The sequence below is a fragment of the Nerophis lumbriciformis genome, linkage group LG11 (assembly GCF_033978685.3).
Source record: "Nerophis lumbriciformis linkage group LG11, RoL_Nlum_v2.1, whole genome shotgun sequence".
Classification (NCBI taxonomy): Eukaryota; Metazoa; Chordata; class Actinopteri; order Syngnathiformes; family Syngnathidae; genus Nerophis; species Nerophis lumbriciformis.
The window spans coordinates 14,807,216-14,822,645 of NC_084558.2; the positions used below are offsets into that span (position 1 = coordinate 14,807,216).

General features: G+C 41.9%; 1 protein-coding gene across 3 annotated transcripts in view; it reads left to right on the forward strand.

The window, feature by feature from the left end:
• LOC133610715 (ubiquitin carboxyl-terminal hydrolase 22-like) overlaps nucleotides 1-15,430 on the forward strand; it is a 38,906-nt gene that overhangs the window by 10,312 nt on the left and 13,164 nt on the right. For 2 of the 3 annotated variants that reach the window (XM_061967257.1, XM_061967254.1), the window contains exons 2-4: nucleotides 1,970-2,102; nucleotides 9,391-9,504; nucleotides 9,587-9,688. In XM_061967257.1, coding sequence (XP_061823241.1) covers nucleotides 1,970-2,102; nucleotides 9,391-9,504; nucleotides 9,587-9,688 — 349 coding nt within the window. The remainder of the gene's footprint in view (nucleotides 1-1,969; nucleotides 2,103-9,390; nucleotides 9,505-9,586; nucleotides 9,689-15,430) is intronic. The other variant, XM_061967255.1, reaches the window with a different exon arrangement.

The following is a 15,430-nucleotide window of genomic DNA, read 5'->3' on the forward strand; positions in this document are numbered from 1 at the left end:
ATCAACCTTTATCACATCTTGTAATCTGCAACATGACTACAGCATGTGAAACGTAATTGGTCATAAAAAGAACTGATTACATGAATCTTACATGCTACATACATACAGTACAGAGCTGCCACACTGTCCGCCTCATTGTTAATGTTTTACTCAACTCTTTGACTCATTCATCTCACAATCAGCCATAAAACACACCTGGAAGCGGTACCTAAGCTTATGTGCGCCACTCGCCAATGAGTATTGAGCGCATTAATAGGAAGGAATCGGGAAGCAAACAATTCAGTAGCTTAAGTGGTTCTTTGATGGGGCATCTAACTCAAAACACTTGTATCTCAAATCAATGTCTCCCATTGAAATTTATTAAAATCCATTTTATTGGATTTGTCAGTTGTTGTTTGAAGTAATATAATAATAAAAATGTGGAGCATTTACCTTGGAGAGTGGACTTCTACGGTATCTCCTTCGAGTTGCTTCGCCGTCAAACACTCCATAAAAAGCTTTTGTTTGTTTGTCATTTAGATTCTGTTTTAACAGCCATGGCAGGTGTTACTGACTAATTGTGCTTCAGTGTTGTGTTGTTCAGACTAGCAGTGCAGTGCTCCAACTGCTTGCTTCTCCAGTCTGCTACATGGTCTGTCATGGTTTTGATGATTTCATTCTGTAATAGCATCCACTTCTTCTTCTCAGCATTATCCTCAACACTCACTTTCTTCCTTCCCATGATTGAACAAAAAATACTGGTGTTAATCTCGATTTAGCGAGTAAGACCAGATGTACGGTATGTGACATTTGCTATGCCAACTGATTGTAACTCAAATTTTTGCTTGCAATTTAGAGCATAAACAATTCGTCGAGAGACAGCTTTTATCTCAAAACACACATTTTAGGTTGAGGTATGACTGTATTAGAATGTATTAAAAAGCCGCTGCCTGACCAGGGCTCAGAAAATCTGCAAAGACTCCTCCCACCCCCACCAAGGACTGTTTTCACTGCTGGACTCTAGAAAGAGGTTCCGCAGCCTCCGAAGCAGAACCTCCAGGTTCTGTAATAGCTTCTTCCCTCAGGCCGTAAGACTCTTGAACGCATCATAATTAAATTATCCCCTCAACTTCCCCCAAAATGGATTAACTCGCTGGAATAAAAAAGACAATATAACATACATCCATAAACGTGGACGCATGTGAAAAACTGGAATATATTTATCTGTACAGTAATGTATTTATTTATTTATATATATTTATTTATTTTATATATATATTATATATATTATTTATATATATTTATTTATTTATATATGCACCTTATTGCTTTTTTATCCTGCACTACCATGAGCTTATGTAATGAAATTTCGTTCTTATCTGTGCTGTAAAGTTCAAATTTGAATGACAATAAAAAGGAAGTTTAAGTCTAAGTCTTAGTGTTTCTGTATAATGCTTAAAAGGATCATTTGTTTAAATAACAGTGGGAGTTAATAGTCTCTGACTATTTTACTGCAAGGCATTAACTATGATTAATTTATTAACATTTAATTTAATTTTCTACAAACATACCTCCATACATTGCTTATAAGCAGTCAATAAATATAAAAATAGGCTCAATACAATTATTTTTTTTAAATTTTACATTGTAATTTAATATATTTTATTTAATTAAAAATGTAATGACAAATTTGCAGTCCTCATTAAGGACATTGAAATTTATCTATAACAAGAGGCTAAAAAATGTTTGTCACTATTTATCCAATTCCTTTTTTAATTAGTTAATTAGTGTGTTGGTAGCTGAAAGCAGCTTGAGGTGAAATGACAGTCAATAAGCCCTGCACATCACACCATTCTTACGGAATTTGTACTGTTTGTTTAATTAATTGGACAAGTCAATTGATTGGTTCTAATCACTTGCCCTGTCCATAAACCTGTTTTTAATTGTTTGATGACACTGTGTGTTTGTTTTTATCCCACCTCTATTATAGGCCAAGTCCTGCATCTGCCACATGTGCGGCGCACACCTCAGCAGACTTCACTCCTGTCTTTACTGTGTCTTCTTCGCCTGCTTTGCCAAAAAACACATCCACGAGCATGCCAAGAGCAAAAGGCATAATCTAGGTATGGTTAAAACACACTCGCTTAAAGAATACACATAATAGCTGTGTTTGCACCCAGTCGCAATCCTGCCATCCTTGCAATATTGCCCATTAATTAAAATGAGTTGATAGCTTGTCCTGATGAGACCCATTGTACACATGCCACACATACTGTACAAACACACTTTTTGATTCCAATTTTGCAACTGCACCATTTCACAGGTCTGACCGTGTGTGTTTTCCTGATGTTTTTAATCAAGGAAAAATGCAATCATGCAAAAAAGAGCAACATAATAGCTAGAGGTGGGAATCTTTGGCCACCTCACGATTTGATTACAATGTAATCAAATCGTGGCACGTGTGTGTGTGTGTCTGTTGATGGGGCATTTTATATGTATGAAAAGCACGTTATATATAAAGTTTGACGATGATGACCATTGCAATATTATGTATATAAAAAATCCCATGATTTATGCTGGTAGAATTATATAGTTTAAATTATATATATATTTTTCCTTTGCTCAGCACCATAGCTGTATTCCAAAATCAAAGGGGGAATAACATTTGGTTTTATTTAGTATTTCATATATTTGACACTGGCCCTCTCAATGAGTAGAGATAAACATTAATTATAATCTATGGTTGTATTTTATTATTTTCAGTCAATAATATGTATTGCATTCTATCTCAATACCCAGACTGGAAAATCATGTGTGCAGGGCTAATGTTCTCAATGACAGGAGCGAATTGTGGAGATGCGTTTATGTCATTTTGTCAGTTTTTGCACTGTACTGTAGTTGCCGCCACATGTAACCATCCCTAGACTATGAAGATATCGACCATCCTGTCAGATTAAGAGAAAATGTGTCAATGCATTATTTCCCTACAGGCGTACATCACAAGAAGAGCTCTAGTTGAGGCTTTGCTAAAATTATATAGATAGGCAAAATAACTACAATATCTCCTAGGTAATTATGAATTGTACTAGCTGGCACCTACATCAAATTAAATTTAAGTCACTTATGCACTGTTGCATGGTAACATTATTATCAAGCACGAGCTAGCATCTTTTTACCCACCAGTAAGGGTTAAGCAAATGAGTGGAACCTTTAAAGTCAAAAGTGTTAAAAATCTGAATTTGACCTGATTGATTTTAGAAAAACATAATGCTTCTAAAGTCACATAAAAATTAGGATTTTAAATCACCGTCATGAAATCATTAGATATTGCACACGTTTTGCTTTACATTTTTGTGGCAATTTTTTTACAATACGTATTTCTCGACCTGGTCCCGTCATCATGCAAAATGTCACACATCAGCAAATAGCGCAAGACATCCACGTTTCTCACAAGATCCAATTTGCAGAGAAAAGATGAAGACTGTACACACTGCAATGTACATGTATAGTTACGTGTACAGTGGGCCCTTGTTTATTGTGGTTAATTGGTACCGTACATAATCGCAATACACATTTCTGCAAAGTAGAATTATTATTAATAAATCAAAGATTGTCATAGTTGGAGCATAACAAACTGTTACCATCCATCCATCCATCCATCCATCCATCCATCTTCTTCCGCTTATCCGAGGTCGGGTCGCGGGGGCAGCAGCTTAAGCAGGGAAGCCCAGACTTCCCTCTCCCCAGCCACTTCGTCCAGCTCCTCCCGGGGGATCCCGAGGCGTTCCCAGGCCAGCCGGGAGAGATAGTCTTCCCAGCGTGTCCTGGGTCTTCCCCGTGGCCTCCTACCGGTCGGACGTGCCCGAAACACCTTCCTAGGGAGGCGTTCGGGTGGCATCCTGACCAGATGCCCGAACCACCTCATCTGGCTCCTCTCGATGTGGAGGAGCAGCGGCTTTACTTTGAGCTCCTCCCGAATGACAGAGCTTCTCACCCTATCTCTAAGGGAGAGCCCCGCCACTCGGCGGAGGAAACTCATTTCGGCCGCTTGTACCCGTGATCTTGTCCTTTCGGTCATGACCCAAAGCTCATGACCATAGGTGAGGATGGAAACGTAGATCGACCAGTAAATCGAGAGCTTTGCCTTCCGGCTCAGCTCCTTCTTCACTACAACGGATCGATACAGTGTCCGCATTACTGAAGACGCCGCACCGATCCGCCTGTCGATCTCACGATCCACTCTTCCCCCACTCGTGAACAAGACTCCGAGGTACTTGAACTCCTCCACTTGGGGCAAGATCTCCTCCCCAACCCGGAGATGGCACTCCACCCTTTTCCGGGAGAGAACCATGGACTCAGACTTGGAGGTGCTGATTCCCATCCCAGTCGCTTCACACTCGGCTGCGAACCCATCCAGTGAGAGCTGAAGATCTTGGCCGGAGGAAGCCATCAGGACCACATCATCTGCAAATAGCAGAGACCTAGTCCTGCAGCCACCAAACCAGATACCCTCAACGCCCTGACTGCGCCTAAGCCTAGAAATTCTGTCCATAAAGGTTATGAACAGAATCGGTGACAAAGGGCAGCCTTGGCGGAATCCAACCCTCACTGGAAACGTGTCCGACTTACTGCCGGCAATGCGGACCAAGCTCTGACACTGATTATACAGGGAGCGAACTGCCACAATAAGACAGTCCGTTACCCCATACTCTCTGAGCACTCCCCACAGGACTTCCCGGGGTACACGGTCGAATGCCTTCTCCAAGTCCACAAAGCACATGTAGACTGGTTGGGCAAACTCCCATGCACCCTCAAGGACCCTGCCGAGAGTATAGAGCTGGTCCACAGTTCCACGACCAGGACGAAAACCACACTGTTCCTCCTGAATCCGAGGTTCGACTATCCGGCGTAGCCTCCTCTCCAGTACACCTGAATAGACCTTACCGGGAAGGCTGAGGAGTGTGATCCCACGATAGTTGGAACACACCCTCCGGTTCCCCTTCTTAAAGAGAGGAACCACCACCCCGGTCTGCCAATCCAGAGGTACCGCCCCCGATGTCCACGCGATGTTGCAGAGTCTTGTCAACCAAGACAGCCCCACAATATCCAGAGCCTTAAGGAACTCCGGGCGGATCTCATCCACCCCCGGGGCCTTGCCACCGAGGAGCTTTTTAACTACCTCGGCAACCTCAGCCCCAGAAATAGGAGAGCCCACCTCAGATTCCACAGGCCCTGCTTCCTCATCGGAAGGCGTGCTGGTAGGATTGAGGAGGTCTTCGAAGTATTCTCTCCACCGATCCACAACATCCGCAGTCGAGGTCAGCAGAGCACCATCCCCACCATACACGGTGTTGACACTGCACTGCTTCCCCTTCCTGAGGCGGCGGATGGTGGTCCAGAATTGCTTCGAAGCCGTCCGGAAGTCGTTTTCCATGGCTTCCCCGAACTCCTCCCATGTCCGAGTTTTTGCCTCTGCGACCGCTGAAGTCGCAGACCGCTTGGCCTGTCGGTACCTGTCCGCTGCCTCAGGAGTCCTATGAGCCAAAAGAACCCGATAGGACTCCTTCTTCAGCTTGACGGCATCCCTCACCGCCGGTGTCCACCAACGGGTTCTAGGATTACCGCCACGACAAGCACCAACTACCTTGCGGCCACAGCTCCAATCAGCCGCCTCGACAATAGAGGCGCGGAACATGGTCCATTCGGACTCAATGTCCAGCACCTCCCTCGTGACATGTTCAAAGTCGTTCCGGAGGTGGGAATTGAAACTCTCTCTGACAGGAGACTCTGCCAGACGTTCCCAGCAAACCCTCACAATGCGTTTGGGCCTGCCAGGTCTGTCCGGCATCCTCCCCCACCATCGCAGCCAACTCACCACCAGGTGGTGATCGGTAGAAAGCTCCGCCCCTCTCTTCACCCGAGTGTCCAAAACATGAGGCCGCAAATCCGATGACACAACTACAAAGTCGATCATGGAACTGCGGCCTAGGGTGTCCTGGTGCCAAGTGCACATATGGACACCCTTATGTTTGAACATGGTGTTCGTTATGGACAATCTGTGTCGGGCACAAAAGTCCAATAACAAAACACCGCTCGGGTTCAGATCCGGGCAGCCATTCTTCCCAATCACGCCTCTCCAGGTTTCACTGTCGTTGCCAACATGAGCATTGAAGTCCCCCAGTAGCACGAGGGAATCACCCGGGGGAGCACTCTCAAGTACTCCCTCGAGTGAATCCAAAAAGGGTGGGTACTCTGAACTGCGGTTTGGCGCGTAAGCGCAAACCACAGTCAGGACCCGTTCCCCCACCCGAAGGCGGAGGGAAGCTAACCTCTCGTCCACCGGGTTGAACTCCAACGTACAGGCTCTGAGCCGGGGGGAAACAAGAATTGCCACCCCAGCCCGTCGCCTCTCACTGCCGGCAGCGCCAGAGTGGAAGAGAGTCCAGCCCCTCTCGAGAGAACTGGTTCCAGAGCCCTTGCTGTGCGTCGAAGTGAGTCCGACTATATCTAGCCGGAACTTCTCCACTTCGCGCACTAGGTCAGGCTCCTTCCTCCCCAGCGAGGTGACGTTCCACGTCCCAAGAGCTCGCTTCTGTAGCCGAGGATCGGACCGCCAAGTGCCCTGCCTTCGGCTGCCGCCCAGCTCACATCGCACCCGACCTCTATGACCCCTGCTATGGGTGGTGAGCCCATTGGAGGGGGGACCCACGTTGCCTCTTCGGGCTGTGCCATGGCGACAGGCCCGGCCACCAGGCGCTCGCCATCGTGCCCCACCTCCGGGCCTGGCTCCAGAGGGGGGCCCCGGTGACCCGCGTCCGGGCGAGGGAAATCTGGGTCCTTGTTTTTTATTATTCATGGAGGTCTTTGAGCTGCTCTTTGTCTGATCCCTCACCTAGGACCAGTTTGTCTTGGGAGACCCTACCAGGGGGCATAAAGCCCCCGGACAACTTAGCTCCTAGGATCATTGGGACACGCAAACTCCTCTACCACGTTAAGGTGGCAGCTCAGAGAGGAGACAAACTGTTACAAACCTTCTAAATACATTGTAACATTATAAGAGCCCTTTAAACATGAAGTAACACCCATAGAGTCACCTTTACACTCCTTTCACCCAAGATAGTAGTCTTGAGTGTATTCTACCATAGATTACAGTACTCACTGGTAGCTTGGAGGATCCTCCAAACGTCATTGCTATGGTTGCCGCACGGCCACTAAAACAGGGCCACGGCGTGGAAATACTTCATCATGTTCTGGGTAATTTCTTATTTAGAACTAAGCTTTATTGTGTTGAAACAGCAGGGGGCGGTGTGTTGTCTTGCACAAAGTTTGTCAACAGTCGGAGCTACGGTCGTTAGTTTTCTTGTTATTTGTTAGCATTCCGTCTTGTTAGCAATATCTGTTGTTATTCCACTTCCAAAGCTGTGGTATTGATGTCAAAGATGAAGTGCATCTTGAATCCAGAGAGTTCATCTCCTTTTCTCCCGGACAGCTGTTGATAGCTGATAGCCTGAAGTGTCGCACCGGATGTCTGAAGCTACATTCCACTGTCACCTTTTGACATCACTCGCATCAAAGTCTCACCAATGTGGAGATGTTTTATTGATGAGGCTTGAGTTGAAGATGAAGTCCATCAAAAATCTGTTCTGCCAAAAGTTGGTCAACTGGAGATTGTCACGGTGAAGATACCGTAGCGTCAAAATTAGCTGGTTTGTTGTTGTTTGGTAGCGTTCACTCTTAACCTGGAAACAGAAGTCTGGCTATCTTTATCGATCACCAGAGTATGATAGATATAAACATTTCAGCTTTTTTTGGTTACATTGTGCCTTGTGTTACCAGATGTGTTTGTGACTCTTCAGTAGTACTATAGATGGACATGTACAGAACAAATGCTGATGTTCTTTGTATTTAAAGCACTAGGACATATTTTTTTAACGTAAAAACTCAATATTGTACAATGGGACTAAAAATACTCTACGCATAACAGAATTAAGCCGTTTGAGGTGTAAGTTAAGAACCTCATACAGCAGTATTGGAGAAAGTGGGATGGGTTGGGGGCTGTCTGTCACTGCATAGACACTTCGGGTGTGCACGACAAAGCCCCTCTTTGGCAGATGTTCACAATCGTTTGTGGGGGGTTTTCTGGAAGCCTCCTTTTCTCTGCCTTTATCCTTTTTGGCTCAGGAACAACCCCCTGCGTTGTGTGTTTGTGCATCTGTTTCCCACATGTATAATTGGGTAAGTGTAATTGTGGGCCTAATTAGGTTAGCTGTCCCTGAAAAAACAACAGTTGAATACCAAGAAGAGAAATGGGAGGAGGGCAGAGCACATCCGACTGTTGAAGAGGTAATTAAGTCGTCTTTAATAACCCCTGTGGAATTAGCCTCCATTAGACCAAACTCCTCCCCTGCAATCATCCTCTTTCTTTTGCAATCATCCTCTTTCTTTCAATCATGCTCTTCCAACTCTTTTAGGAGCCAATTCTGACCTCTAATATTTCTTATAGTGTGCCCTTCATTTATTCTTTCAGCCACCTGACAGTGCACTCGAACATTATTTCTCATCAGCTGACTACTGTAGAGGAGCTGGCCCAATTTGTAAAGGCAGAAAAAACACTTTTCGTTATGCAATCATAGCGGGCTTTCAAACACCTCCCCACGTGTCCCCAAAGGTCATCCTTATGGTTTCGTCCATGTTCACTTTATAAGTGGTATTTATTTTTAACAACATTGATTGTTGTGTGTCAGCATGATGCAGTGCAGTTTTACAACGACCACAAACTAGTCACATTAATACGTTTATGACAGTCTCAATTAACATCTTGTATAAAAACAGGACTTGTCCAGGTTCCCTGACAATATGGAACATTCTATACTCCCTCTCCTCCCTGCATTCATTCTTAGCTTTCCCTCCATACCTGCAGAGGATTACAACGTCAGGCAAGGGAAGCTGAAGGCCAAGTTGTCATGGTGACGGAAAACAGGTATCTGCAAGCCCATTATTAGAAAGACGGGTGGTGCAATTCAGCATGTGTGAAACATTTGAAAGACGCCTCCTCATCTTTTACTTTACCCCTCCCCTCACATTTTGACTCCTCTTTATGCTCGTCACCTCTCTCGGGTGCCTCTCCACCATTACTGGAGGATGTTAACAGATAGCAGATATGTCATCAGATAAACCCTGCTTCTTGGCATTGCAGTGTCATGGCAACGTGGCCTGAATAGAAAAAAGACTGAGAGATGAATCATCTAGCGCTGCATACAGCGTGTAGTGACTCACAGCCCTCTATTACCCTCTGACAAACAAAATGATAAACAAGGAGAACATCACTGCATTTCAATAAAACATCTCCCATGCGCACTGTTGTTTCTTTAACATGTTTTTTCTCACCCTCTCCTTGTCTTGACTTTCCAGCTATTGACTTGCTGTATGGGGGAATTTACTGCTTTATGTGCCAAGACTACATATACGACAAAGACATGGAACAGATCGCCAAAGAGGAACAAAGAAAAGCCTGGAAAATGCAAGGTGTGGTAGAATTTGAAATCCCAGCAACACTACTACACTGCTTAAAAAATATTTCATTTTTGTTACAATGATCCAATATTAGGCATAGGTGAGAAGTACTCCACATGGGAGCCCACCAAGAGGGAGCTGGAGCTTCTTCGCCACAACCCCAAGAGGAGGAGAATCACGTCCAACTGTACAATTGGTTCGTGACTCTCAAGGGGGTGGATAAATAAACATTTGATCCAATTTATCACTACTATACCTCACAGATAAAAAGCTTGGTACAATAGGTTGACTTTGCGCTCATGTTAGTCAGGAACGTGCGAGCGATATAGACAATATATGATGTAAATATGCCTGATGATAATGCTTTTAATCAGGGCTGTAACTACGATTTGACAAATACCGAGGTCAAAAATTGGTGGTCCAAAAGGAGCTTTGAAAGGCAGAAATCACATGGATCCTAGCACCATATATATAATATATCACCTTGAGCAACACAATGAATTTCCTGAATAATAAAAGCTTTCATTGAGGCAGAATTATCACATGTAATAATATCTAACATCTTTTGACAATCAGTACAATTTTGTAACAGTCCACTTTTTTTTATTAATATGCTTAAGATTAGCGTATCAAACAATTTAAACATCATTAAAAAAATAAACTTAAAAACTTTACCAAAATTTACACCATGAAAGGGATTTGAACCCAAGACCTTCTGCTTTGCAAAGCATAATGACACGGGCATCGGAGTCACCAAAAGTAAAAGTGAAGTGAAATTCTGCCCTCATATTCTTACAACGGAGCATGTTGTGGCCAGGAGTACATTTGGGGTAAAATATTATATGAAGAGCCTTGCTATTCAATGGTTTGCATATTAATGTGTTTCTTCACACAAATAGGGCACAACACTGATCACTAAGCCTTACACACAGCGCGCGTTCAGCGTTTGGGGCGGGCTTGTTCTTTGAACAGAACCTGATTGACAACGTTATTATACCGACAGAATTTCACAACAATTTAAATCAGGTGAAACCAACATTAGTTACGTTAGTATAATTTAAGGTTAACATTACGTTGACAGCACACTTCAGATTGGATGATGTTTAAGTAAAAGTGGACTTCATTGCGTTACCTTGTTGGGAATTGTAGCCAACTGTGCTTGACGAAAGATCTATATTGAGAGGGGATGATCTACTACATGGTGATGTACAGTGCACACAATGTCCTACACAAAGTATAATTGCAGTCAGTCATATCATCTTCTTTTTGTCACTTAAAAATATACAGAGGACATGACCTTGGTGTCCTCCATGGTAGTTACGGCCATGCTTTTATTACTACCGTTATATTGTGATAATGTATGTTGATGAAACATGCAAGCTATGTCACGCAAATTTGACAACAACAAATGGACAAACGCGTCCTCAATGCAAACTAGCATTCTCACCATGCTAACGTTACAGGTCTCACAGGCGTGTGAGTTCAGTAGACAAAAAGTTATGTTCTTAGTCTAACCCCTGGAAAACACAGGCAATGTTTAAGAACAGTGAAGACACGAACAATCCTTGAAGCTTCCCAAGTTTCCTCTGTTTATTACACATTATATATATTTCCTATAATCCACAATAACAATATGATTATTATTCTCTAAATTCAATATTACATTCTCAAAACATATCTTCTCCATAGCACAATAGCTATTTTAATGGTATATACTACTGTATATTCACATTTCTATATAGTGTTGTTGCAGAAACATCTTGAGTAATAGACTCTTTTACAAATGGGGAAGTATCATTTAGAAATGAAATGTCTTTGGGAAGTATACTTGGAGTCAAACAAAATGTATCCACATCACTCAGTTCATTATCTATTTACAAATATAAGAAACAACAATAATATACTGTATTTACACAGATAATAATATGACCTTGTGTGAGATAGAGATAGAGATAGAAGAGTATTTCTCTACAACACAGAAATATATAGACACACTGCAGTGCTCTTCGGTTGGCATAAAAAGGGTTAACTGCTCTCAACTGACCAACACGCATAAAAGAGCTAGCTAGATGCTAACACACTGTGGTGTTAAAGTCTAAAGGAACTAAAACATCAATCTTTGTCACTGAACCATATTACATTTTAATTGTAGGGTGTTTAATTATCAAATGTTTACATTTGAGATATTTCACAACATTACTAACCTGGAAAACACAGGCAATGTTTAAGAAGAGTGAAGACACGAACAATCCTTGGAGCTTCCCAAGTTTCCTCTGAGGGGAGGGGGAGGAAATACCCACACCTAAAAAGGGACCTACGGGCAACTACTTCACCACACATTAGTTCCGCTCTTCATTTCTGTCTTTACACTAACATGGATGGAAAACAGCTATAACCTTTGTCAATAAAAAGTGATTGACAAAAAAACATATATATCCCACATTGTGAAGGCATCACACTAACGTAGCTGTTCTCTGCTTACGTCCCACATTGCAAAACGGCTTCAAATTAGCAAATCTCTCCTCCATGACGGCAAACAAATTACATTTCTTACAAGTGTCATTATTACTGAGAATGAGGAATAGCTAAACATGTTACACTACACACTGTAAGAGGATATGCTAATCGCTAAGCTAGAACTCTTGAATGTAAACAGAGGTGGGCGGCTCAATACACAAATATCGATAGCAACGGTACCAAGTATAGTAGCAGTATATGATCAATACAACAGTGGTTTGTTATGTTAGCAGGTAATGTCCCTCCATAGTGCAAAGCCACTTCTAAGTCGGCAATCCTCACCTCCATGGCGGCAAATAAACTAAGTTTCTTACAAATATCATCATTGGAGAAAGAAGAATAGCTAAACCAGCTATCCTACACACCGTACAGTAGGAGGATACAATAAGCCATGCTAACCGCTAAAAGCAAGCTAGCGCTCTTGAATGTAAACAAAAATTTGTGGATCAATATAAATATCGACTGTAACAAAACTAAGTATAAGAGCTGTATATTGTTGGTACTACCATGTTTAGATCGATTATTTTATTGTCAGAAAGTATTTTGTCCTTTTTGTTATTAACTAACAAGTAAGTCCACGGACACAAGATGACTTTAAGGGCAAAAAGCAAATGATCAGAGCCAAAAGTATGACATTATTTATTGATATTGTTTCATTCTGGGTTTTTGTCTGATTATTTATGATTGTGATCAAAAAGTGAATCATTCAATGATCTTGATTTTTTTAAATATCAGTTTCAATATTGGTATGGCCAATATTGCCCCTGTGACCACTTGGTATTAGACCCATATCCACATTTTTAGTATTGCCCGAAATAATGTAAAGTAACTAAACAACACAAGTATAAGTGTTTTACATATTAACAGAAGTATAGATATAAACAATGTTACAACAGAATGTAACAAGCTATTAATAGTAAATTAGCAAGTACCATAGTGTGAATGTTGTCTGTCTATCTGTGTTGGCCCTGCGAAGAGGTGGCGACTTGTCCAGGGTGTACCCCGCCTACTGCCCGAGTGCAGCTGGGATAGGCTCCAGCACCCCTGCAACCCCAAGAGGGACAAGCGGTAGGAAATGGATGGATGGAGTAATAATAGTTTTGAGAAAATTATGAAGTAGAAATGATGCAATATGTCATCACATACTGTACATCATCAGCCAAATTAGAAGCCTCTGTAACCCATTTTGAAATGTTTCTGTTATCATTTATATGTCAAATAATATATCGTGATATATTATCACAGTATTGTACAACGCTGCAATGTATATAGCGATATAGATTTTAGGCCATATCGCCCAACCCTAGTCATGCCTATGCAAAATCAACTTTTTCTTTGTTGTTGTTTTTTCTCCACTGGCATTACAGTTTCGAATTGAATCATTCTTTTTCTGGGGGAAGATGAAAGGTGGCAGGTTTGTGAACAGAAATGTGATGGTGTCATTGACGGAAGTACAGTATGTATCCAATTAGAGTTTGCGCGTAAAACAATAATGATATAAACTGCAAAATATCGTCGATAGTAATAAGAGACAATTTTGATGAAAAAAGTAAGACTAGCTTGCTAAAGACGACTACAACAAAATCGGCACAAATATAATATATAGTCAAGGTGAACAAGAGGTCTCACTCTGTCATGAGACTTTGCTGAGTGAAGTGTGTGATGATAGTGGCTTCAAATATTGGGGATAGGACGAATAATATCCAACAAATTGGGCAAAATGTTCATAATAAACATAAAGACATGTATAAGTATGAATGTTTTCTTGTTTTTAGGCGTAAACAAAGAGCTGTGAGCAAAATCACATTGTAAAACAATACAGGCAGTGTGTAAATATTATACAGTAAGATAGTGTACATGGAGCCTGTGGATCATGTTCTTCAATAGATTTGTCATTTTCAACAAATACATATGATGAAAAATATCGCAATATGATTTTCTCCCATATCGCCCATCTCTATGTGTCTTCCCTGTCATCATATTGCTCAGGGGTACTACTATGCACATTTGCGTTCTACATAGATTAATAGTTAGACAGTAGTGGAAAAATAATACAAGGAACTGTGAAAACTTCTCGGACAGCATAGACTCAAACGGCAGGCGTCAGCCTCAGAGTAACAAGCAGAGAGTACACGCTTGTAACAGCATTTGTGAAGAATTTTGAAGAACAGTCAGACTGTGCAGCACTATTTAAGCTTATGGTAGATCCCTTTTTATATGGCTGCTGTTTAATTTTGTGTTAGCGAAAGTTGAGTATGAGTCTTCCGAGTCTTTGCCATATTTAAACTACTGTAATATCGAAGCTCTGAGTCCAACACAATCTCTGCGTGCCTCCTGGGTTTACAGCTTTAGAGGGCTGAGAAGTGGAGGAGAAGCGAGAGGAGGAGGTGGTGGTGGAATGGGCATTTTTGACAATCACCGACACAAACACGTGCACATGTACAATATGCTGTTACGATGTTGAAATCTTTTAAACTGTACAATAATATAAAACTTAAGTGATTTACCGATACACAGGCACTAAAGAGGGAACCTGAAAAGCTTAGTTGGTAGGCCTTGGCTGTTAATACATTTTGCTGGCTGATATATTGTCCCAAAAATTAAGCACTAATGTAATCATAATATATATTAATAATAATGCTAGTATTCCTTTCAAACCCAATAAAATCACGTTTGTCATTAGTGTTTTTTTTTACCATCGTATTTGGAACTTTTGATTATCCAAAATATGTAAACAAACAATAGAAATAAATTTGACGCTCTCAATCAGTGTTAGCATAAAATGCACTTTAATGAATAATAAATATATTGAAGTGCAAGGTTTTTTTGGTCGCTGTCAATTTCCAACAAATTTGGCATACTTGATTTTTCAAGTGCTCATTTGTTTGAAACACCTTTTTCCTCCTAATTTTTGTTAGCTTGCGATGTTTCTCACTAGAGCCTAGAGTGAGTAGCGAGTAACGAGTAGCGAATAATAAGTAGCAAATAGCAACTAGTGATTAGCGAGTTATGACTAGCGAGTAGCGACTCGCAAGGCTCTTTGTCTGTGCACCGTGTGTGTAAGTCAGCAGTCCCGCCTCCACCCACAGACACAAAGATTGTGGATGACTGACAAGAGGAGTCACTACTTTCATTTAATTCTGCCTTTGAATAAACAAACTCAGGTGCAGAGAGCGATGGACAGAGTGAACTCTCTTGCACCCTGTTTGAAAGCGAGAGTTAAATAAAACAAAGACGCCCAGACATGGCAATTTATCCATTATAGAAAAGTTATCGAGTTCATTTTCATGTGTCGTTCAATTAATTGAGTTATTGACAATCGGCACAGGCCTATTTGTTGGCAAGTTTTCTCTTGGAGGCTTCACTCAACACTGCCTTGAAACCGGACCAGCAAATTGCTGAGTTCAGTACTGTTGTACAA